This window comes from Chiloscyllium plagiosum, chromosome 17, assembly GCF_004010195.1.
Source record: "Chiloscyllium plagiosum isolate BGI_BamShark_2017 chromosome 17, ASM401019v2, whole genome shotgun sequence".
Classification (NCBI taxonomy): domain Eukaryota; kingdom Metazoa; phylum Chordata; class Chondrichthyes; order Orectolobiformes; family Hemiscylliidae; genus Chiloscyllium; species Chiloscyllium plagiosum.
The window spans coordinates 44,692,853-44,718,712 of NC_057726.1; the positions used below are offsets into that span (position 1 = coordinate 44,692,853).

Consider the following 25,860-nt stretch of genomic DNA (forward strand, 5'->3'; position numbering starts at 1 on the left):
GCTCCTTGAAAGTGGAGTCGCAGGTAGATAGGATAGTGAAGAAGGCGTTTGATATGCTTTCCTTTATTGGTCAGAGTATTGAGTACAGGAGTTGGGAGGTCATGTTGCAGCTGTACAGGACATTGGTTAGGCCACTGTTGGAATATTACGTGCAATTCTGGTCTCCTTCCTATCAGAAAGATGTTGTGAAACTTGAAAGGGTTCAGAAAAGATTTACAAGGATGTTGCCAGGGTTGGAGGATTTGAGCTATAGGGAGAGGCTGAACAGGCTGGGGCTGTTTTCCCTGGAGTGTCGGAGGCTGAGGGGTGACCTTATAGAGGTTTACAAAATTATGAGGGGCATGCATAGGATAAATAGGCAAAGTCTTTTCCCTGGGATCGAGGAGTCCACAGCTAGAGGGCATAGGTATAGGGTGAGAGGGGAAAGATATAAAAAAAGAGACCTAAGGGACAACTTTTTCATGCAGAGGGTGGTACGTGTATGGAATGAGCTGCCAGAGGAAGTGGTGGAGGCTGATACAATTGCAACATTTAAGAGGCATTTGGATGGGTATATGAATAGGAAGAGTTTGGAGGGATATGGGCCGGGTGCTGGCAGCTGGGAGTAGATTGGGTTGGGATATCTGGCCAGCATGGACGGGTTGGACCAAAGGGTCTGTTTCCATGCTGTACATCTCTATGATTATATGACTCTAAAATGAAGTTTGTTTTGACCTGTCCCAACTTTCTGTGTTAAGAACCTTAAGAACATAGGAACAAGAAGTCATTTAGCATCTTGAGGGTGTCCTGCCATTTAACGCAAACATGGCTGATCTGCAATATAACTTGACAAATCTCCCTTTGTTCACTATCCCTTCATACTTTAGAGCAACAATCTCAGATTTGAAATTGACAACTGGTCTGGCATCAACTGCAGTTTGAGGACAACAGTTGCAAATTTCTACAGCTCTGTGGCAAGAGTCTTCTCTTATCCAGTCTAGGTCTGGCAGCCAATGTGGGAGAGAGCATCACTTCTGGCTGTTCCTACACCAGGACACAGTTCCCAGCTCATTAACACATACACACACAAGGAACACAGCAAATGTTGTGGCAGGGCCAGGCAGAAAGTCAATAAACTTGCCCTTACCCTAATGGCTTAAAGGTTTTGTTATCAAAGCAGACGGGGAAGGCAATGGCCAAGTTGTATCATCACTAGCTGATCCACCCAAAGACACAGGCAATGCTCAGGGGACCAAGGTCAGAGAGTGGAATTTTAATTCGATCAATATCAGGAATTCTGAATCTCATGATGGCCCGGAAAGTATTAACCGGTTGTCAGAAAATGCCATTTGGTTCAATAATGTTCTTTAGGGAAGGGAACTGCTGTCCTTACCTGGTCTGACCAATGTTTGACTCCAGACTCAGAGCAACATGGTTGTCTCTTAATTGTCCTCTGGACAAATAGGTATGGGCAATAAACGCTGGCCTGGCCAGTGACACCAATGAAGAGTTTTAAAAAAATGTATTTAGTTTCCTGCAAGGCAGGAGGATCACTCCGACTCTGTGTGCTTTCCCAATCTTTGCCTCATGTACCCCTCTGCTGGTGCTCAAAGTTAATATGCACCTGCAGCAAGTGATTCAGAAAGCAAAGGAATTTTGGTGTTTAGTGCAAGGAGTATGGAAGTTAATTTCTATTCCTGCTGTGAGCACCAGAGCCCATCTGAAGTTATGCACAGTTTTGCTCTTCTCACTTGAGGAAGGATATGACTGCATCAGAAGCAGTTCAGAGAAGTTCATTTAACTCATTCCTGGGGTGAAGGGATTGTCTTATGCAGACAGGTTGAACAGCTAGGGTCTTTACTCATTAGAGATTAGAAGAAATCTCTAAGATGGTTTAAGATCCTCAGCCGATCTTAAAAAGAGAAGAATGCAAGGAGGATGTGGGGAAACTAGAGCTAGAGATCACTGTTCAAGAATAGGAAGTCCCCTTTTAAGAGGGGGTGAGGAGATTGTTTTTTCCACCTCGCAGACTCATCAGTATGTGTAGAATTCTGTTCACCAGAAAGGAGTGGAAGGGGGGTCATTGAAGTTAGTCAAGATGGAGTTAGTTAGGTTTTGGATAGACATGGCAATTAAAGGTTTATAGGGAGCAGACAGGACAGTGGAATTGAGACCACAACCAGATCAGTCATGATCTCATTGAATGGTGAAGCAGACTGGGAGCAGATTGAGTGGCCAACTCAAACTGCCAGTTTCAATGTTCCTATTTCCTATGGCTGTCCTACATGCAACTTCATACCTACAGCAATGTGACTGACTCTTATACAGCCTCTGAAATGGCCCAGGAATCTACTTAGTTGTGCTAACTACTACAGATTGCTTTCAAGGGCAGATGAGCATCGACACCAAATAGTGGCCTTGCCTGCAAAGCTCACATCCCTTTTGATCAGCTGAAACACTTCAAAGCATTCAGTCATATTATCCTTTAATTATAGACTACTACCTTCCTAACACATTGGTTGAACTCATCTACAATTCCCCACTTTCCCTCCCTCCCCTTTTCTGAAGGATGAAGTAAAATGAAGAGTTTTCCAGCCAAAGAGATGTTTTTTGAATGGAGAGAACTTCCAAAGATTATAGATCCAATAGTTACACTGTTCTCGCCCATTACCTTTAAAATTTTAGGATGGAAACAATTTGTTTAAAGGGATTTGTTGCTTTTCATGACTATGGCTTTCTTCATTGCTATAACAGTGTTTAATGTTAACTTTAATAAGTGTGTGTCCTTGATTCAACAACAGGTTCCTTCAAATTTGCGAAAAATTGACCTTTTCCTCTTATGTAAATGCTGACACAAAATTATTACTCAACAGGATTTCCAAGGAGTTGTGGAGAACTTACAGAACTTTCAAAAGGTGTGGAACCTGCATCCTAATTCCTCATCCCACTCCCAGTTTTTGTCAGTGTGGGATAAAAGGACTTGTACAGGTTGTGAGCTAACACCCTAAACACCCAACCTGTTGGTTCCATAGTGGGATAGGCATCTAGCTTTCCACAATTTTTATGAAGTCAGGCCAGCTTTTCATAGATCGTGGCACGTCCTTGGTCTTGTGAGCTATTTTTTGCTTAAGGGGACCTTTGAAAGGCAAATCAAAAAGACATTATCCTTGTCAAGCTATGATAGGACGTAGGCTGGCAAAAAGGCTTAATAGCCCAAGGGGAGCATGTAGAGGGACATAAGCTGACATGGATCGAGTATACGTGGTGAATGTGAGGCAACAAGAGTTAAAGAGTCTTATGTTAAATAAAACAACTGAGAAGAATGTCTTATTACTCTTTCCAACAACACACCATCAGCCTTTTTCTGAACAGCTCAAAGCACCAGGGATTTGCATCCTGGACAATGTTAGAAAGGCAAGGTTGTGACTTACCTGAGCAAGGTGTTTCTGCATTGACCTTGTAACCCTTCATTCATCTCAACAATTATTCAGCAAGCTTCACAGTTACAAGCAAAATTTTTCATCTGCTAATGTTTAACCTCTCAATGTGAAGGGTAAATCAGAATCATCAACTCAGTCTAAGATCGATATCAGTGAAAAATTTGCATCCTGCTGGAGATGGAAACAACTGATGACACCTCAAAAGAAAGTTTAGAGCAGCAGGGAGTGTTCGCTCATATTTGCTGAGCAAACATTACAATTCATGGTGAGAAGGGAGACAAAACCACTTAACCCTGACAACATGCCTTCAATGAAGATTGGAGACTGGATTTGAGTGCCAAAATGGAAGCAGGCTACACACAACAATGGCCTGAGAATCACACATCACAGCGTGCTACCTTTGTTTCCAATCTGCCACTTTTTGCAAGGCAGGGGGCAGAGAGGTAGGGGTGGGGTGGGGTGGTATTGCAAATTAGGGCAGGCAAGTGGGACCACCTGTATTGTACCATTTAGGCAATTAATCAGCTCCTGAAGAGCTGATCTTCTACGATCCCAAAATGTCCGTGGGTCGGCAGTCTTCAGAAGCTGTAAAAAGCTGAATACTCACTGTCCATTAGGAACAGAGTCAGCAGCTTGGAAAAACTTTAATTTGATTGAAGAAAAAGTGGAGCTTTAAAGAAAATCTATTACACGGCAATGAAATTTTAATAAGACAAACATTTCCTTAGTCTATAATGGGTTCCACTTTCAGTAATGGCTGTCAAATTGACCAGCATCTCTGGTGTTCCTCATTCACTTCCACAACTCCCCATCCCCCAACCACTGTTAGTAAATTAGCTGCCACTGTTGACCCCTCACCATTAACCCTTCACCTCCAGCAAAAATCAGCAGCTTTATCTGCAACCTGTTGGAGGTGCCTTCACAATCTGGAAACCTCCAGACTCCCAGCTCCATCGCCCTGGAAGTCTAACAGGAGGTTTCCTGGCAAGAAATGGGAAGGCTAGTCCCCTACTCAGAATCTAGCTGTAAATGAACACAGGGCACTGGGACAGAAAACAGTGTCCATGCCATAAGAGGACTGTGATATAAAGGAGAGGGGGAGGCGGGTATTCATGGGTAGAGCACAAATCTCCATATTGAGAACATTCTTAATGTTGTTGCTTCTTGTAGTTAGACCTACCAGGAGCTCAGACATCTGGAAATGCTATGTTCATCTGTTTTGTGATATCCTCACGCATCCACTGTGGCTCATCTGCAACTGCACTGTAACTTCCATCATCCACCGACAGCTATCTCTTTGTGCTGCCCTGCACTTTGCCCCTTAAAAGAGATCCCTGCAATTTTCACTTGGGATCAAAAGACTTAAATATTGATATTTTCATTTCTGATGTCATTCATTACGTTGTATTATGTTTTGCAATGTCAAACACCTCTCCATTTGATTTATGGTTTGTGCATGGAAGTTTCAGCATGCATCTTAACATCCACATTCCAATAGCTTTTATTTACTTCCCCATCACATATTGTCCAGTTTTTTAGGCATAAAGGGAAGTGAATAGAATGCTGCATCTTCTGAGTTTTCTCCTGCTCTAAGTTTGAATTTGCTTGTTGTTAACACCCCCTTCACAATTATTTCTGGCTATTTCTATCCTTCTCTTCACTTCCACATCACATCTGCCATCTTTCATTTCCACTTGTCCTAAATAGTCAAACTTCTCTTCTTGCTTCAGAGTGAGACCATTCACTTTAACCCTCACTTTAGCTTCTTCTAACGTGTTCCTTTTGACTAGCATTGTTTCAGCCACTTTGGCATTCACACTCAATCCATTTTCTAAGCTTCAAAATTTCACTTGATCTATGATATGTCACAGGGCCTCTACCTGATTCTGTAAAGGGTAGTGTGTCAATGTACAGAAAGTATGTTATACTGTTGCCTCCAATTTTATCCCTGGCAGTATATTTAATATATTTGTTCTGTGGACAGATTGAATAATTTTGGTGACAGCACAGTCTTGTTGTACACCTCTCTTCGCTTGAATCATATCAGATTGTCCCTCTTCTAGCTTGAAGCCCATTATTTGGTTTGAATGTAGACTGTGGATAAATCTCACATCTTTACTGTCGATGTCACATTTCACTAACATGTCTATTAACTTTTGGTGATAAACACAATTGAAAGCTTTTTCATCCTCTACGAAGCCAGGGGATGCTGAAATGAGCACAGGAATACGAGTCCGATCAGCAGACTAGATAAGATTATTGAAGGGCTATTTCTACCAATCTTGTGCATCCACAGCTTGAAGATGAAGATTCACAATCTAAACCATATTAGTTTGGAAAACCTGGCCGCGCAATTTTACAACTGCAATCAAGGTAGCTGGCTGGCCTCATTAACATGTTCAAATTGTTAAACTGCCTTCTGGCTGCTGATTCGCTGTTACCCCTTGTCCCACTGCCAGACATCCACAGGTTGGAACTGGCTTCCCAATTTGTTCAGCATTTCCTCCCCATTTAACAGCCTCTGGCCCCCACCCGACCTCACACACTCATCAGTCTTAAAATTCCCCTCAGAAATATCTCACACAGTGGATCTTCACAGCTGGAACCCAATAGTCTCCAAGTCACTGCTGAAAAAAAAACAGCTCTGAAATGGGGTCAGCAATTCAACTACACAAAACAACTACAGTGTGAAAAATTGTGTTGATTGTTACAGACAAGCTCTGGACGTCATAATGAAGACTACTGGGACCAAAGCAAAAAATGTCTTTTGTTCCTTTTCAACTAAACCCATTCTTTTAGTTCTTGGCAATCTTAGTAATTAATCATAACTTTTTTTTTATTCTTATTGGATTGGTTAGAGACTGAAGCATAAACCACTTAGACCTTCACTCGATTTTTCATTTTAGTAAAAGCATGAGATTATTTTTTTTTCTTGATTAGAACTGTTATAGTTCTTCTGCAATACACCACATTGCAAGAAAAATTATTTTCTTGCTAACTTTTTGACTAGCGTCTTTTGTCTCTTTTCAGTTCTTTCCTGAAGTTATTGACTCTTGGCTGGGATCTGGTTACAGCTTTTCACTCAAGAGCACACTGGCACACTGACAGTGGTCTTTGCTCTTACTGCTGCCACTGGCAGTAACACAGTCCCAGTTTATTCGGGAGGGATTGTTGGATAATTAACAGGAGAAGAATCCTTAAAAATTATTTTCGACTTCCCTAATCTGAGGTAGTGAACTTATAATGCCTCACTGCTGTTCCAGGTGAAATTAGTTAACTCCGCACAGGTCTGCAAAGGTAAACGATTCAGTAAAAACTTCCTGATCCACAATGTGGTGGATTCTTACCTCCCTCTGTGCAATATCCCAGCAAGCCTATTCTAAATCAACAGTAATTAATGTGAGCAATAAATACTGACCGAGCCAGTGATACCCACATTGCATGAATGAATAAAAGCAAATAATTCTTGCTAGTTTATATGTCGTTAGATTTTGTATACATCTAAAAACTAATTTTTTGATTATACATACGCACATATATACACACACATCTTCGGAGGGTCAGTGTGGACTGATTGGGCTGAAGGGCCTGTTTCCACACTGGAGGGAAGTTCCTGTGATCCTTCATTATAAAATCAATTTATTATATTCCTGTTTCGTCATGTTGTCAGGTACAAATTAATACTCAGCAAAATGTACAAAACCTAAGTGCTTTGACAGGATTATTTTATGAATAACTATTAATTGCAGAATGCATGAAATGACATCATTTGACTCTGTTGTAACTTTCTAGTTACACAAACAAACTCACTAGGTAAACTTGATAGAACAGATGAGAAACGCTGCAGTTTTTGTCAAACTTACTGAAGTGGGACAAGCTGTGTTAACTGCCCCATCTCCAATACTGGGAACAGGGGCATCAGAATATTTCAGCTGTGTGCGCTGGCAGCTACTAGGCTTCCTGGCTTATTAAAGAAGGGAGATTCAGAATGGCATGCTGCCACTTCAAGAAAGAGCTCACCAGGTTCAAATTGTATCAAGGACAAAGATAATTGACAGCAAAATGCTTACTGTTCTGCAGAGGAAGCACAGAACCTACAATGTTAAGGTAATTGAAAACATACAGGGGCATTTTGGATAGACATTAGGTGAGGATAATTGAACATCTCTGAAGAATGTTCCAGATTATCATGTTGGAGTCCAAATCGCAAAAAAAAAAATTACTCTCAGATTTGGTGTGTTTGGACAACCATTGTATTCTATTCAGACATATTTCAAAATCAGAAATGCAGTGGTCTCTGATGTTTTAATCAGAACAATAAAGGATAAACAAAGCCATTGATTATGAAATTGTTGCTTTGGTTTTGCATGACAGGATTAACACTGCAAAACTCAAAGAGCCAATAAACTTAGCTTTCATGAATGATCATCTTGAGGGTGCAAGAAAATAAGGCAGAACAACTTTGGAATCTAAAACACATACTTTTGAAAGACCTCAGGAATTCTCCACATCTATTCATGGCAATAGGTAATCACTGGTTTAGTACAAAATGGAGAAAGAGAATGAATATAGCACTCGGCGACTTCTTGAAAAGAACATAATTAAGTAGAATCAGGCATGCAGTCGTTAGCCTGTAGAGCCTGTTCCATCATTCACTATGATCATGACTGGTCTTGGACTTCAATTCCATCTTCTTGCTCACTCCATACATCCCTTGAGACACTAAAAATCCATCTCTCTCGATATTAAGTGTATACAATCAGAGTATTTACAACCTTCTGGTGTAGAATTCCATAGATTCTTAGCCCTTTCAATAAAGCAATTTCCGCTCGTCACAGTTCCAAATGATTGGCCACTTACGCTAAAACTGTTCCAGGTCTTAAATTCCATAACCATTGCAGACAATCTCTTAATGTTGACCTTATCAAACGCCTTCAACATCATACGTCTCAATGAGAAAGCTGCTTATTCTTCTAAACACCAGAGGTTAGAAGCCCAATGTACTCAGCTCTGTATCATTGGACAACTCCCTGATCCAGGGACCAATTTAGTGTATCACCTCAGTGTATCACCTCCATCTATCTGTTTCCATCGAAATTGTGGAGAACAATGCCACGCTGCAAATCAGATGTGGTCTCGCCAAAACATTGTGCGAGTTTAGCCAGACATCTTGTCCTTCAATCTGCTAGCAACAAAAACCAACATGTCAATTGCCTTCTTACTGCAGTGCAATGCTGACTTGAGCATTCCTTGTACAAACAGACGAGTTATATGTTCCAAGCATAAAAGAAATTCTGCTTTATTATTCTTATGACCAAAGTGAATAAACTCGCTTGCGAGCATTACATTCAACCTGTCATCTTTTTGCCCAGTCATTTAACCTGTCTTTATCTCTTTGCAGACCGTGCCTCTGTGTCCTCCCCAGCAAGTTACCATTTCAACTAGCTTTGTACTATTAGCAACTATGGATATATAACTTATTGTATACGTAACTCTTTCTCGTCATCACTCATATATACCAGAACTAACCAAGGCCTCAGTATGGATCCTTGCGACATTCCACTATTTACTGCTGTCAACTTTATAATGCATGGTTTTTATCCAGTCTCTGATTACTGCATCTTAATCAGTCCTCTATCCAGAAGCCAGAAGATTGGAAAGCCTTTAAAAGTCAGCAGAGGAGCAGCAAAAAAGCAATAGAGGCGGAGATGAAATATGAGAGTAAGCTAGCTTCAGAAGATGAAAGTGGTGTTTTTAAGATAAATAAAAGGTAAGAGAGATAGACAAAGAATGGACACTGGACTGCTGGAAAATGAAGCTGGAGAAGTAGCCATGGGAAACAACGAAATGGCAGAGGAATGGAGAGGTACTTTGCATCAGTCTTCACGGTGGAATCTACCATTAACATACCAGAACCTCAAGAGAGTCAGGAGGCAGAGGTGAGTGTAGTACTAATGAGAAGGTCCTGGAAGGTTTGAAGGTGGATATATCACTTGGACATGGATGGACTGCAAAGCCAGAAATCTGAAAGAGATAACCAATGAGATTGTGAAGGTACTGGGGGTATTCTTTCAGGAATCACTGGAGTCAAGGAGAGTCCCAGAGGACTGGAAAATGGCTAATGTTAGACTGCTGTTTATGAAGGAAGACAGAAGACAGGAAGCTATGGGCAAGTTAGCCTGACCCCAGTCATTAGTAAGATTTGAGAGTTCATTTTAAGGGTGGGTACTTGGAAGTGCATGGTAAAGTAGGGCTATGTCAGCATGGCTTCATCAAGGGGAGATCCTGCTTGACAAATCTGTTAGAGTTCTTTGAGGAGGTAAAGGACAAGTTAGACAAAGGAGAACCCAGTGGACATTATAGATTTGGATTTTCAGAAGGCTTTTGAGAAGGTGCCACACAGGAGGGTGCTAAACAAGATAAGAGACCATGGTGTTAGGGGCAATATACTGGCATGGAAAGAGGATTAGCTGCCTGGCAGAGGGCAGAAAGTAGGAATAAAGGGGTCTTTTTCAGCATGGCAGCTGGCAACTAGTGGAGTTCTGCAGGGGTTAGTGTTGGGACAATTGTAGACGTCACACATAAATAATTTGGACAAAGGAATTGAAAGTACTGTGTGTCATCTGCAAACTTAATCAAAGATAACTGGAGGGACAGTTTCACATCGCTAATCCACCTAGCCTACACATGTCTGGAGACTTTGGGCAATTTAGCATGGCCAATCCACCTAATCAGCACATCTTTGGACTGAGGGAGGAAGCCTGAGCACCCAGAGGAAACCCATGCAGACACAGGGAGAATGTGCAAACTCCACACAGAGTTGTCAGAAGCTGAAATTGATCCTAGGTCCTTGGCATTGAGGCAGCAGTACTAACCATAGAGCCACCATGCATTTTGAGAGAGCTAGAATACAACAGCGGAGATCAACTGCTGAGATTGTATAAGGCTCTGGTCAGACCTTGTGAGCAGTGCTGGACCCTATATCCAAGGATGGATGTGCTGGACTTGGAATAGGTGCAGAGGAGATTTACAAGAATGCTTCCGGGGATGAAGGGCTTGGCCATATTAGGAGCAATTGAGAACTCTGAATGAGTACCCGATTGAGTTCTGAAAGATGAAGGCTGGAGGATCTGATTGAAACTTTGAATACTGAGAGGCCTGGACATGGAGATGATGTTTCCACTAGTTGGAGGGACTAGGAGCCAAGGGCACAGCCTTAATGAAGTTACAGTGTCCTTAGAACTGTTTTGAGGAAGAATATCTTCAGCCAGACAGTGCTAAATCTGTGAAATCCATTGTGGGGGCTAAGTCATTGAGTGCAATAAAGATAGGCTCTTGATTAGTGAGGGAATCAAATGTTATGGGGAGAAGGCATGAGAATGGGTTTGGAAAACATAGCAGCACTATCAAATAGTGGAGCAGACTCGATAGCCAAATGACCTAATTCTGCTCTGTAGGTCTTACCGTCCATTCTAATATTTTGCGCCTAACTCCAGGGGCCTTATCTTGCTTACTAAGCTTTCTGTGGCACTTTAAAGAGAATTTTTTGAAAGATTAGATTTTTTAGACGAGATTCCCTACAGTGTGGAAGAACTCGAATACATTTCCCTTTCATAAAACTGGGTTGCCTTGTTCTACTCAAGTGTACTTTTGTAAGTGCAGTCTAAGAAGCTTCGGTGAATTTCTGTAGCGCATTTTGTAGATGGTACACACCGCTGCTACTGTGTGTCAGTGGTGGAGGAGTCGGATGCTTGAGGAGATGGTACGAGTCAAATGAGCTCCTTTGTCCTAGAGGGTTTCATAATTCTTGAATGTATTTGAAATTGCACTCATTCAAGCAAGTGGGGAGTATTCCATGACATCCTTGACTTATACCTTGTGGAAAGACATTTGGGCCGACAGGATTCATAGCTTCTGATCTACTCAAGAATCTCGAACAAAGGGACATAGTTTCAAAAAGAAGGAAGTGACCATTTCCAATACTGATGAGGAGAAATTTATTGTCTCACAGGGCTGTTGATCTTCCATAGAGAGTAGCAGGACCTAGTCAATGAATATTCAAAGCTGACCTAAACTGATTTTGTATTGACGAGGGAGTTGAGCATCATAGGGGAGTTGTTGTCACTGGCAAGAAGTCAAGATTTAGGTGCAAACAGATCAGTCATGATCTTTTAAATTGTAGAGCAGGGTTCATGGCCCAAATGGCCTCCTGTTTCTTCTGTGTTCAGTGATGCAAGTAAGTTACTAACTTTGTCGATGATTTTGATACGATCTTTGCACAGTTTTCACATCTTTAATTTGCACCTTTATCTAAGAGCTGTTTCATGCTATTCCTTTTCAAATTTTAAAAAAGAATAGCCTCCATGGATGTTGACTGCTCCCTCCATTGAAAATCATGAACTCAATCTTTGTTTCAATTGGGTGTCTAACAATCACATTTGTTTTAAAGTTTTACCTGTCTTCACCCAGGCTGCCTACTTCTACATCTGGATCTCTACCCCTGTCTAAGCACATGAATGGCTGAAAACCTTATCATTGCCTGTTGTTACCTCCAGACTTGCTTCACCCAGGGTGAATTTCAGGTTTTTATGACCAAATGAAGGCCATCATCAGGGGCTAAATAGAATGTTACCTGTGAACCTGCCGAGATGTGTCGATGTCTGTATATGACTGCCTGCGAGCAGAAAGGGTGAGGGAATGGGGAGAGGATTGGGTAGCAGAGAGGAATTAGTGTTGTTGGGTCTAGTGGCCCAGCGATTGAACTCACTTTTACACTTAAAATTTCAAGCTGATGGTACAGAGCTCAGCTCAGAATGAATTCCCAACTGGATTTCTCGGTGACTATCTTGGCTTTGTGGCCTCTAGCTGTTCCTCATGAGAGGAGACATTCTTTCTGCACCTGATTTTAGCTTTTCATAATTTAAAAAACTTTTTTAGGTCACCCCTCATCCTCTTCTTTCAGAAAAAAGCGTCAATGTTTTTCTCATCTGGGGTCCCTGATTTATGAATGTCCAACTTATGAGTGTACATTATTTTAATTTTTAAAAGCTAAGTTTTTTTTATGAATAGCTGTTTTCCATTGTTCTGCACTGGGCTCTTGCGTACAAATTGACTTGCGAACAGACTCCACCTCTTCTATATGCCAATGAATACAAGTCAAACCTGTCCAACTTTCTCTCATAAACTAATCCCTTCATCCCATGAATCCCTGCTGAAGTGCTTCCAATACATGTATATTCTTCCTTAAGTAAGGAGACCAACACTACACACAGCACTCAAGGTGTGGTTGCATCAAGTCGCCACATATTTCCTTACTTGTATGCTCCATTTCCTTTGCACTAAAAGCAAACACTCCATTTTCCTTCCTAATTACTTGCCACATGTACAAACTAAATTGTGACTCAGTTACAGGGGCCTCCAGATCTACCTCTACTGGAGCATTCCCCAGTCTCTCTCCACTTAAATTATATTCTGTTTCTCTATTCTTCCAGTCTTTCATATTTCCACATTATACTCTATCTGCCAAATTCTGCCTGTTCATTGATCTTATCTATATCCATTAGCAGATACGTTTATCTTGTATTTTTCGAACTTAACAGAACAATTTCAACTCAAAACACTGGAGGTATAAATTCTGCCGACCTACTAAAAACTAGTTTAATAATTAATTTAAACCAGTTGGTGTCAGAATAGCTCGCTAAATATGTACTTCGAGCTACTTGTGACAATTGTCACCAACAAAGATTTTGTTTTTAATTAATGATTTCTTAGAAGACTTGAGGCAGTTTTTGTTACAGAGAGGGTTGAGAGGTGACTTAATTGGGACCTATAAGATAATCAGAGGATTAGAGAGGGTGGACAGTGAGAGCCATTTTCTTCAGACAGTGATGGCTAGCATGACAGAATATAGCTTTAAATTGAGGGGTAATAGATATGGGACAGATGTCAGAAGTAGTTTCCTTACTCAGAGAGGAGTAGGGGCGTGGAATGCCCTACCTGCAACAGTAGTAGACTTGCTAACTTTAAGGGCACTTAAATTGTCGTTGGATTAACATATGGATGAAAATGGAATAGTTGGCTAGATGGGCTTCAGATTGGTTCCACAGGTCAGCGGAACATCGAGGGCCAAAGGGCCTGTACTGTGCTGTGCTGTAATGTTCTACATTCTATCAGATAATGGCATTTTCTTCGAATGATTAATACTAATTTTGCTGAAGGCAAAATCCCAGAACAACATCAATTATAATGCTTTTGGAGATGCCGGTGTTGGGCTGCTGCGTGACAGGAGACAAACATGCAAACTCAGCTAAACATATACAGGAGAATGGCGTAGCGACATTCTGGATAATACACCTCCATCCAGTTTGGCTTATTGAATTACACCTGAATCCAGCAATGACCATACAAAAAGAGCTGGTGAGAGCCACACAATCGGCAAGGTACACAATACACAATGGGAACACTGTCAGAATTCAGAATGAAGAACACAAAGCCGAAAGAGGACAAAGGTCAGTCAGCATGAATACTGCCTTTGAGCTGACTGGGTGGGTGGCCTGAAGATCATTTCTGCTCCTCCTCATTTCACATTCAGATGAATGTTTAAAAATAATACATTTCTGTAATTATTTTTAGTAAGTCTTTAAAAGGACTACTGGTTTGATTGATTTAGCATGAGAAAAGCTACCATATTGCTCATATATATGTTGCAGTTGAAACCAGTGCTGATCTGTGGGAAAAGGCCATGAAATCAGAAGTGAACCTTGGACAGGAAATGCACCTAACACTTGTATACAGTTCCAGTGTAGAATAAGCACACCCACACAAACATGGCATATCAAATTGGAACATTTAATGCCCATTTTCCAACTGTAAAATGGTCCCAAATTCTGCACTTTCAATTTTAGTCCTGCGAAACACTGGATATTAAAAGAGATCATGTGGCAGTGAATAATCCAAGTACTTACCTCATTACTCGTTGAAAAAGCATGACTTGGATCTGCCATGTTCATATAGTTATTGTTTCCTGCAAACTGGAATAGAAAGAAAATGATTTGAAACCAAATGTCTTTCAATAAACTGTTGGCTGTCTTAGAAAAAAATCCTTACTAGGTTGCACTATTTTGCATACTGACTTAAATTCAGCACTTTATTGTGATTATTAAAGATTCATTCAAAATGTTTAAAAATACTGCAGGTTAGATAAATGATTTAAATGTATTCACATTTCTTTCATACTTGGTCACAATCATTTATTCTGCAGTTTAAATTCATCTCTATTTATATTGCTCAGTGACGAAGTACTAAAATTGTTGCATTACAATGCATTTAAATTTGATTCAATTGTCATTTAGTGTGACAGCACAACTTAGTTTTTCTCTATAATCTCGTCTGCACTTCAACACAAATGCATTCTCAATGAGGATATTGACTTAAACTGACAATGTGAAGATCATAAGGACAGATTTACTATTAAATTAACACAGGATATTTAACTTTCACGTTATTTATGTATTGGCAATACTGGAGATGAAAACCAGAAATATAATGGTGTTAGAAAAACAAAATCGTAACATATTGAACTTGGACTGGACCTTGGCACTGCTATTAATGAGCAGCTTATGATGACTTAATTACTCTGATGCTGAAGTGTTGCCTCGAGTAATGTACCATTAAATTCGACGTGACTCATACATTAATTGCCATGAGTGATATTTCTTTGGATGGCCATACAATGTACAACTTGCATGCTGGTTTGTGAGACCACCTTTCAAAGCAGCAAAACAGTGAAACCCATTTGTGTTGGCAACAGCAAGGTGGAAGATAGCACCTTCAGGACTTTGCCAACATGGAGTCAGACTTTCATGTAATATGGAACCATTGCACCCTGAAAGCTAGGAAATAATTAATGAACAAACCCATAAAATTTAATTTAAGAATCAGGTCATAACTTTATCAGTGCGTAAATAAGGAAGACATCGGACTTCAATTTTTCAACATCAGGCAATTTTTGTCTTGCTGTGAAATTACGAAGTAAAAGCATGGCTCACAGATTGTTTAGATTAGATTAGATGACTTACAGTGTGGAAACAGGCCCTTCGGCCCAACAAGTCCACATCGACCCGCCGAAGCACAAACCACCCAGACCCATTCCCCTACATTTACCCCTTCACCTAACACTACAGGCAATTTAGCATGGCCAATTCACCTAACCTGCACATTTTTGGATTGTGGGAGGAAACCGGAGCAAACCCACGCAGACACGGGGAGAATGTGCAAACTCCACACAGAGAGTTGCCTGAGGTGGGAATTGAACCCGGGTCTCTGGCACTGTGAGGCAGCAGTGCTAACCACTGTACCACCGTGCTGCCCACAAATTGTATTCTATGAAAGAATTTTACTTCTTAAAAAAAAAGGAACCAATAAACAGTTTTTTTAATTTAAGGCTAAAGGACTAATTCACTCAAGAGAAACTAACTTCCCTTATTGCCTTACTCAGAATTGCCAAACTTCCTGGCATACAATGAATTGCTACTATTGTGCAGATAAGTTGATGTATAACAAGACCCACAAATGGTGACAAGTTGAATGGTCAAAGCTATGTTAATTGTTGCTAACAGAAGGAGTACATGTTTCGTCTGCCTCATTTGGAATTAGGCACATGAAAGCCTCTAAGTCCAAACCTAAGAGGGAAGAATATTGGTGGAACATCTTCTATTTTCACTTCTATAGAATTACATTATTTTAACATCTACCTAAAACAGCAAATTTAATTTAATTTATTGTCATAGTAAACTTGGACAAAAGATAGCTTCTCCCACGGCACAGAAATCCATTAGTACTACATTACTGCTACAAAGTATTAGCAGAGATGAACTGATCGAGCTCTGAAGTTTAATAGCCCGATTCGCTAAAGGAACTGAAACAGGCCTCAATTTCACCCATCCATTAAGACCAGCTCTGCGCCAAAGTGCAAAGACAGAATCATTTGCAGACTTCGGGCAGGCAGCTGGCACAGGGCAGAAGCGTAGTGCCTACCTGACGGTAGCCTGAAAATTACTGTACTTGGGTCACTGTAATTATTAGCTACCTGACGAAACAGCAGCATTCTAAAAGCTTATGTTTTCAAACAGACTTGGGCTATAACCTGGTGTTGTGTGATTTTCAACTTTGTACACCCCAGTCCAACACAGGCATCTCCAAATCATGGTTCTGATTACTGTCAGAAAGTAGTATTTTGGAATCTTTGTAAAATTAGTCTATGATTTTGGTTTTGTATGCAGAAATTGGTTAGGCCACTGTTGGAATATTGCATGCAATTCTGGTCTCCTTCCTATCGGAAAGGTGTTGTGAAACTTGAAAGGGTTCAGAAAAGATTTACAAGGATGTTGCCAGGGTTGGAGGATTTCAGCTACAGGGAGAGGCTGAACAGGGTGGGGCTGTTTTCCCTGGAGCGTTGGAGGCTGAGGGGTGACCTTATAGAGGTTTACAAAATTATGAGGGGCATGGATAGGATAAATAGACAAAGTCTTTTCCCAGGGGTTGGGGAGCCCAGAAGTAGAACATAGAACAATACAGCACAGAACAGGCCCTTCGACCCACGATGTTGTGCCGAACATTTGTCCTAGCTTAAGCACCTATCCATGTACCTATCCAATTGCTGCTTAAAGGTCACCAATGATTCTGACTCTACCACTCCCACAGGCAGCGCATTCCATGCCCCCACCACTCTCTGGGTAAAGAACCCACCCCTGACATCTCCCCTATACCTTCCACACTTCATCTTAAATTTATGTCCCCTTGTAACACTCGGTTGTGCCCGGGGAAAAAGTTTCTGACTGTCTACTCTACCTATTCCTCTGATCATCTTATAAACCTCTATCAAGTCACCCCTCATCCTTCACCGTTCCAACAACAAAAGGTCTAGCACTCTCAACCTATCCTCGTACGACCTATTCTCCATTCCAGGCAACATCCTGGAATCTCCTCTGCACCCTCTCCAAAACTTCCACATCTTTCCTACAGTGAGGCGACCAGAACTGCACACAGTACTCCAACTGTGGCCTAACCAAAGTCCTGTACAGCTGCAACATCACTTCACGACTCTTGAATTCAATCCCTCTGCTAATGAACGATAATACTCCATAGGCCTTCTTACAAACTCTATCCACCTGAGTGGCAACCTTCAAAGATCTATGTACATAGACCCCAAGATCCATCTGTTCCTCCACCTGACTAAGAACCCTACCATTAACCCTGTATTCCGCATTCTTATTCTTCTTCCAAAATGGACAACCTCACACTTGGCAGGGTTGAACCCCATCTGCCACTCCTCAGCCCAGCTCTGCATCATATCTAAGTCCCTCTGCAGCCGACAACAGCCCTCCTCACTGTCCACAACTCCACCTATCTTCGTATCATCTCCATTTCTCAGCCAAGTTATGACAGAAACTTGGCTGAGAAATGGAGGCAAGTAGGGAGGGGAAGGAGTTGGTGTTTTTGATTAAGGAACACATTACTGCTGTAACTATGGAAAATATTTCTGAAAAATCGTCCAGTGAAAATATATAGGTAGAAATTACAAAAAATAAAGGAAAGATAACTTTGATGGGATTGTACTATCGCTCCCCCAATAGTAAGAAGGGAATTGAGAAACAATTATATAGGGAGATCTCAGATATGTATAAGCATGATCAGGTTGTAATAAGGGAAGATTTTAATTTTCCAAACATTGGCTGGGGCTACCACAATGTTAAAGGTTTGGATGGTGAAGAATTTTTCAAACGTGTTCAAGAAAATTTTCTTTATCAATATGACGATGCTCTTACTAGAGAAGGAGCAAATTTAGACCTCCTTTTGGGCAATAGGGCAGGGCAGGTGACTCATACTCTCCTCTTCAACAATACGGTCCCTCTCATTTGTAAATACTGAAGAAAAGTACTCATTCAAGACCTCTCCTATCTCTTCCAACTCAATACACAGTCTCCCACTACTGTCCTTGATCGGACCTACCCTCGTTCTCGTCATTCTCATGTTTCTCATATACGCATAAAAGGCCTTGGGGTTATCCTTGATCCTACCCGCCAAAGATTTTTCATGACCTCTCTTAGCTCTCCTAATCCCTTTCTTCAGCTCAGTAGAGGGCATAGGTTTTGGGTGACAGGGGAAAGATATAAAAGAGACCTAAGGGGCAACTTTTTCACGCAGAGGGTGGTAAGTGTATGGAATGAGCTGCCAGAGGATGTGGTGGAGGCTGGTACAATTGCAACATTTAAGAGGCATTTGGATGGGTATATGAATAGGAAGGGTTTGGAGAGATATGGGCCGGGTGCTGGCAGGTGGGGCTAGATAGGGTTGGGATATCTGGTCGGCAGGTTGGACCGAAGGGTCTGTTTCCATGCTGTACATCTCTATGACTATGACCCTAAATGTCCCAGTGCTCTTCAACTCAGATGTTAACACAAATCTCACAAAATTATGAATCAGTACACCTCAAATACTCAGGCACTAGTTGACATATTATTCTTTTTCTGTGTGAAGTCAGACAGTGCTAATATTACGGAATATCCATCAAGTTGGTAGGTGCTGCATGAATCCATTTGGTGGTGTCATGTTGCTTTAATTCATAAATCTCATCTATGAAGAACTGACCAATCAGCACATACCTAAACTGAGATATTCAGTTATTTCAATAATCGAGCTATAAGGAAAATACTGTATTAGCATTTTTCTAAGTCCAGTGGTGCTCGAGATTGGGGTCAGCAGAAGATGTAAGCAAAAAGGGAATGAATTAGATGCCATCTACAAGTTTTCACCTTGTTCTCTGCTTCAACGATGTGTCTTATTGACTCAGGATGCCAGTGTTCATATTGCAAGTCCACCCGTGCCTTTGGCATGGACTGTTGTTGTCTACACTGAACTGGTGTAGACTTGAGCCATTCCTACTGGAGAAGGACCATTCAATGTTGTCCTGCAGGGCCAAGTATTATCTTCCACCACGAGTCATCAGCTTTTCATTAGCAATGCTGTAGCCAAAAGGGTAGCACTGCATAGTAACACAAGGTCTAGTAAAGGCATGTGGAAGACATGCACAGAGGAAATTCACAAGGATGAATATTCAGCTTTGAATATGCTATTGGAAATGTTTTTCATTAGAACTTAGAAGAGAAAGGTTTTTTGTGGTACTTTTGAATTCAGGATTAAGCCAAAAGGTGACTCTGATAAACTATAGCAAAGTGAGGGAAAGGTGATAAATTTGAAGTAATGGTAACGTGGTGACAGGAATTTAGAGAAAGCAAAGTTTGCGTGAAGTAGCTCATCATGCACGGTCAGTCCAAACAGTAGCAATCCAGGACACTTCTTCCCTACACCCTAATGACAGTGAGCCTGAGGATGCATGAGATCACCAAGTATTTGGAGACATCATCCAACGAGAACTGGAAGACTGGCCCTGAATGGTTCAGGTGGGAACATTTACTTCAGAAGACAAATGGATTGCTCCAGGTTCCCCATGATTCTCATTGTGGCAGTGAACTCTCTATATATGGTCAGGTGGCAGAAAGCTGTCAGGAGCCAAGTGTAAATTCAACTGACCTGGTCACCCATCATGCCTCAGGTTTGTCACAGTGGCTCAAAAATGGTGATTCAACATACAGATTTGGAGAGTCTTAACCTGTGGTTGTTGCACATCTCTCCTGTGGGGCCAACAGGGCCGCATATGAACATACATGAATTGGGAGCAGTATAGGCTATTCAGTCCCAAATATCTATTTTTCCTTTTGATAAGACCATGGCTGATCAGATTGTGGCCTCAATGTTACTTTCTGCCTGCCCCCAAACTCTTTCATCCCCTTGTCAAAGAAAAACTAATTGGAAAGCTGGGTGAATATCCAATAATCTATCCTCCACTGATCTCGAAGGAAAAGAATCCCATGAACCAACAATCCTCTGAGAAAAGAAAACTGATCTATAACTTAACTTAAATGGGAGAAACTGGATCAGAAGTAGGCCGTTCAGCCCGTTGAGCTGTCCTACCATTCAATGGTTGATTGAACACTTCAGGAATTCCTGAAGAAGGGCTTTGCCCGAAACGTCGATTCTCCTGTTCCTTGGATGCTGCCTGACCTGCTGCGCTTTTCCAGCAACACATTTTCAGCTCATCACTATTTCTATACTCATATCCTCTCACAATAAAGACTAACATTCCATTAGCTTTCCTAATAACTTGCTGCAGCTACGTATTAGCCTTCAGTGACTCATCAACAAGGACACCCAAGTCCTTTTGTGCATCTACACTTTCCAATCTCTTACCACATTAGCAATACTCTCACATCTGTTATTTGTACCAAAGTAAATAACCTCTCACTTTTCTACATTATATTCCATCTGCCATTTTCTTGCTGAATCACTAAGCTTGTCCAAAATGTTTTACATCTTCACTCAACACTTGTTCCTGCTTAGTTTTGCATCATCTGCAAATTTTACCTGCATGTACAAGGTAGAGTCAAGAGTATTATGAAATACTCTTCATTTTCCTGGATGATGCAGCTACAACAATACAAGAAGTTCAATGCCATCTGGGACAAACCAAACCCACCAGGCACCCGAACCACTACCTTAAACATTCAGTCCTCCCCCACCATTGATGCACAATGGCAACAATGTACACTTTGAACTGGAACAACCTCCAAAGGCTTTTTTTAAAAAAAAAAACAGCATTTAACCAAACTCTTGACACCTCCCACCAAGAAGGATAAGAACAGGCGATGTTGGGAATATGACCATCTAGAAGTTCCCTGCATAAAAAACTGATAATCATAACTTGGAACCACAGGCATATTGCTGTTCTCACTGTTGCTGGGTCAAAATTCTGAAATTCCAATTCTAGTAGCACTGTGGCGATCAATTGGAACAGTCCAACAAGGCAGCAGCTCACGATCAAGGCAATTAGGGGGAAGCTATAATTACTGGCCTGGCGAGCAACAGCCATATTGGATGGAGAACTAAATAAAAAAAAAAGTACTTCTGAGCTCTACCAGGAAAATATGGGCCTTTGCTATCCTGAGCTCACGTCTTGCCCCAAAACTACAAAATCTTTGTCACTTGGTTTCCCCAAGTATGACTGACTCACATGATACCCATAAGATCAGTGCTTAGTTGAGTAGGCTTCCAGTTGATGAATTGGCAATGAGCCAGTTTATTGAAAACGAGTGGGCCTTCTGTGGCCCTCCTGGGCAGGCGGCCTAGCGTCTCTTTCTTCTTTTTTGGATTTTTAATCCCCACCAGTGAATCTGTATAGTACAGCCCCTTATTTTTTCCTTCCTTTACTGGAGCTGAAAACTGCATACAACACCTCCACTATGGCCTGATTTAGTAACTCATTTTGCCTTGAAATGTTTCCAAGGTGCTATATGTAAACGTGTGTCATTCTTTTCTCATATGCACATTATGCCCTGCTGTTCACAAATTGACAACAAGCATGAGTGGATGGAAATAACTACCTTTCCAAATTTGTTGTCCCCAAGGAGAGCTGCATGTGTTTCTCAACACCTGGCTCGAACAGTCATTAGCGAGTAGTTAGCAAACCCTTAACCGTTTTATTTTCTCTCTTTGCTTTTGTCATTTGCCTATCCACGTATTGCCCATGGGAGCAATGCTGAAAGTGGCAAGAATTACTATGTTGGCAGTAAATCTGCAATAACAAATCAGTGAGCCTAACTTTGCTGATCCTGGTGCACTCAAGGAAAATATAAACCTAAACCCATCATGCTTCCTCAAGAGAACTGTCTGAAACGGCAGCATAACCAGTCACCTCGTTCAGGGACTGACCCAGTCTGTATAGAAGGGATATGCGGAACAGATTTCCATTTTATTTATGTTTCTATTCAAATCGCTATATTTAGGCATCTGGTGGAAACAGCTCCCTGCAGATAAGTCTGGGTACTATGAAAATTGCTGACTAAAATGACTGCAGATGTTTGGATGAACGATTCCTGCAAGGATGTTTTTGCCCATCCCTTGAACTGGACTACCCTTGGACTGAATGGCTTTCTAAGCCACTCAGAGAGCAGTTTAGACACAAACACATTACTGAGAGTTTGGGGTTACATGCCAGCCAGACCAAGCTAAGATGGAAGATTGTTTCCCAAAGAGACAACAGGGTCATCAGTTTGTTTTGGGTGTAATCCTTAAAGTTTCATCAGAGAACCTCCCACTTCTGATTTCCCCACGTTCACACTCCCAGTTTTGGTCCGTCCTCCAAGGAACATTGCCAATTAAAAAAAAAAACACATACCTCAGGTTACTGAGAGAAGCGAGGGAGGAAATAGCTGGGGCCTTAACAGATATCTTTGCAGCATCCTTGAACACAGGTGAGATCCTGGAGAACTGGAGAATTGCTAATGTTGTCCCCTTGTTTAAGAGGGGTAGCAGGGATAATCCAGGTAATTATAGACCAGTGAGTCTGATGTCAGTGGTAGGGAAGCTGCTGAAGAAGATACTGAGGGATAGGATCTATTTACATGTGGAAGAAGATGGGCTTATCAAGGATAGGCAACATGGTTTTGTGCAGGGAAGGTCATGTCTTACCATCTTAACAGAATTCTTCAAGGAAGTGACAAAGTTGATTGATAAGGGAAGGGCTGTAGATGTTATGTACGTGGACTTCAGCGAGGCGTTTGATAAGGTTCCCCATGGTAGGCTGATGGAGAAAATGAAGTTGCATGGGGTCAAGGGTATACTAGCTAGATGGATTGAGAACTGGCTGGGCAGCAGGAGATAGAGTGTAGTAGTGGAGGGGAGTTTCTCAAAATGGAGAACTGTGACCAGTGGTGTTCTGCAGAGACCTGTGTAGGGACCACTGCTGTTTGTGACATATACAAACAATCTGGAGGAAGGTACAAGTGGCCAGATTAGCAAGTTTTCAGATGACACTATGATTGGTGGCATAGCAGATAGTGAAGGGGACTGTCAGAGAATGCAGCAAAATATAGATAGATTGGCAAGTTCAGCAGAGAAATGTCAGTGGAGGTCAAATGGGCAAATACGAGGTGGTGCATTTTGGCAGATCCAATTCTAGAGCAAACTATATGGTAAATGGAAAAGCCTTGGGGAAAATTAATGTACAGAGAGATTTGAATGTTCAGGTCTATTGTACCCTGAAGGTGGCAACAATAGAGTGGTCAAGAGGCATAAGCCACGCTTTTCCTTCATCGGACAGGGTATTGAGTACAAGAGTTGACAGGTCGTGTTACAGTTGTATAAAACATTGGTTCATTTGGAATACTGAGTACAGTTCTGGTCGCCACATTACCAAAAGGATGTGGATGCTTTGGAGAGAGTGCAGAGGAGGTTCAGCAGGATGTTGCTTGGTATGGAGGGCACTAGCTATGAAGAGAGGTTGAGTGGATTAGCCTTATTTTCATTAAAAAGACGGAGGTTGAGGTCTACAAAATGAGGTATAGACAGTGTGGATAGCAAGAAACTTTTTCCCCCAGAGTGGGAGACTTGGGGTTACGAGTTTAAGTTGAGAGGGGAAACGTTTAAGGGAGATATGCGTGGAAAGTTCTTTACACAGAGGGTGGTGGCAGCTTGGAACACATTGCCAGCAGGGGTGGTAGATGCAGGCAGATACATGAACGGCCAGGGAACGGAGGGATACAGATCTTTAGAAAATAGGTGACAGGTTTAGATAGAGGATTTGGATCGGTGCAGGCTTGGAGGGCCGAAAGGCCTGTTCCTGTGCTGTAATGTTCTTTGTTCTCTGGTTAGACTAACTTCAACTCTCAATGAAAATGTCTTGTCCATTCACTGTCTCCAATATTTTTGGAACTAACTACTGTTTAAACAATAATCAGATTTATATCAATTTAATGACTTTTTGTGCTGAATTGTCTGAGGGTACAAGAGGTGGCACAATGGGTAACAGTCTGTATCTTTGAGAAAAAGTCTGGGCTACGAGTTCCACTCCCAGCTTTGACAGCAAAGGAAGATGTGTTCATAATGTGGACAAATAGGTTGTGTATTAACTCATAAATCCTTCCAATATCCATGGCAGGCAGTAAGAGTAGGAGAGATTCCTGGTCAGGTAAGTAATGAAAAATAAAATTGGAGCTTCTACAATCACTATCTATAGTTCCAGGCTACAGCATACATACAAGGTTAATGTTACCATAGCAACTCAGACTCATTGGTTGACTGGCCAATGTTCATCAGCTTGGTGCCAAAGGCAGAAGTTTTGATCTTCATTCTAGCTGGGATGAATTCAGGATCCATTTCCTTGCCTTTCTCAGGGTCGAGATCATGGTGCCACTGTGGTTTGGGCATACTATTGGACAGTAAACTCAAGAAGGAAATGACTAATGTTGGAATTAATGTTAATTATGGAATCTCCAGGACAATTCTGAAGAGCTGGAAATGCTAGTAACCATGGAAATAATGTACCAATTTGGTTTAAGTGCTTATTTCACTTTTATCTGTCATCCATGGCTCAGTTAGTACCCAATCACTTCTGAATCAAATGCTACTCCAGGGCTGGACCATTAAAATCAAGCTTGTCAGTGCAGCACTGAGGGAGCAGTGTCAAGGATACGCATTAACCAAGACCTCAGCATCTTGCTTGGGTAGATGTGATTGATCCCAATGGAAATATTTCAGCAAAGAAAAGGGAAATTATCCCCATTGTCCAGGCCAATATTTAACTTTGAACCAACATCACTAAAACCTCCATTGTTATTATCATATTGCTGTTTGTGAGGGTTTTCCATGAGACAATTGGCTGCCACATTTCCTATACTCACGGCTATGCTTCAACAGGTACTTCATTGGATGGGAAATGCTTTGATACATCCTGCTGTCATGAAAAGTCCAAATAAGCACAAGTCATTTATTTAAAAAAAAGCTTTTGGTAAACACTGAAACGTACATAGAATTGTTAACAGGGTGATCCTTACAAAGGCAAATGATCTCAAATGCTGATCTTCTTGTTTAAAACACAGGGATGGTTTCACTTGGTGGGCTGTGAATCGCATGACTGTGAAATCCAGTTCACTAAAGTATACACACTTTAGGCCCACTGTCATTTCTCAGGTGCAAAGATAGGTATGGGCCTGGATGAAAATCAAGGCTGTGGCATGAATTTATCTGGTTTGGTTGCAAATGATGAAAATCAATTGAGATAACTCTAACAAGTGAAAACACAGAAATTATATGACACAATAGGCAAGTTGGAATGGAGTGGCTTCTATTTAAAAAGCAGACTTTGGCTTTCTGGTTTCCTCTTTTATTAAGTCTCCAAACCAAGCAGCTGAAATGAAGCACAATGATTTCTGTTAAATAAATGTAAAACTACAATTATTACCTTGGAGAGCTAAATAGTTTAAGACTATGAAAGAAGACACAATGAAATTAAAAGCGAGTTGAAATTGCTGATCAGTTAAGTGTGTGA

The 25,860-nt window shown here is 41.3% G+C and overlaps 1 protein-coding gene across 4 annotated transcripts in view; it reads right to left on the reverse strand.

The window, feature by feature from the left end:
* tox3 (TOX high mobility group box family member 3) overlaps positions 1-25,860 on the reverse strand; it is a 112,302-nt gene that overhangs the window by 39,222 nt on the left and 47,220 nt on the right. For 2 of the 4 annotated variants that reach the window (XM_043706970.1, XM_043706973.1), the window contains exons 2-3: positions 14,384-14,449; positions 9,330-9,443 (exon numbers count right to left, since the gene is read on the reverse strand). The exons of 1 other annotated variant lie outside the window; for it this stretch is intronic. In XM_043706970.1, coding sequence (XP_043562905.1) covers positions 9,330-9,443; positions 14,384-14,449 — 180 coding nt within the window. The remainder of the gene's footprint in view (positions 1-9,329; positions 9,444-14,383; positions 14,450-25,860) is intronic. One more of the 4 variants, XM_043706971.1, reaches the window with a different exon arrangement.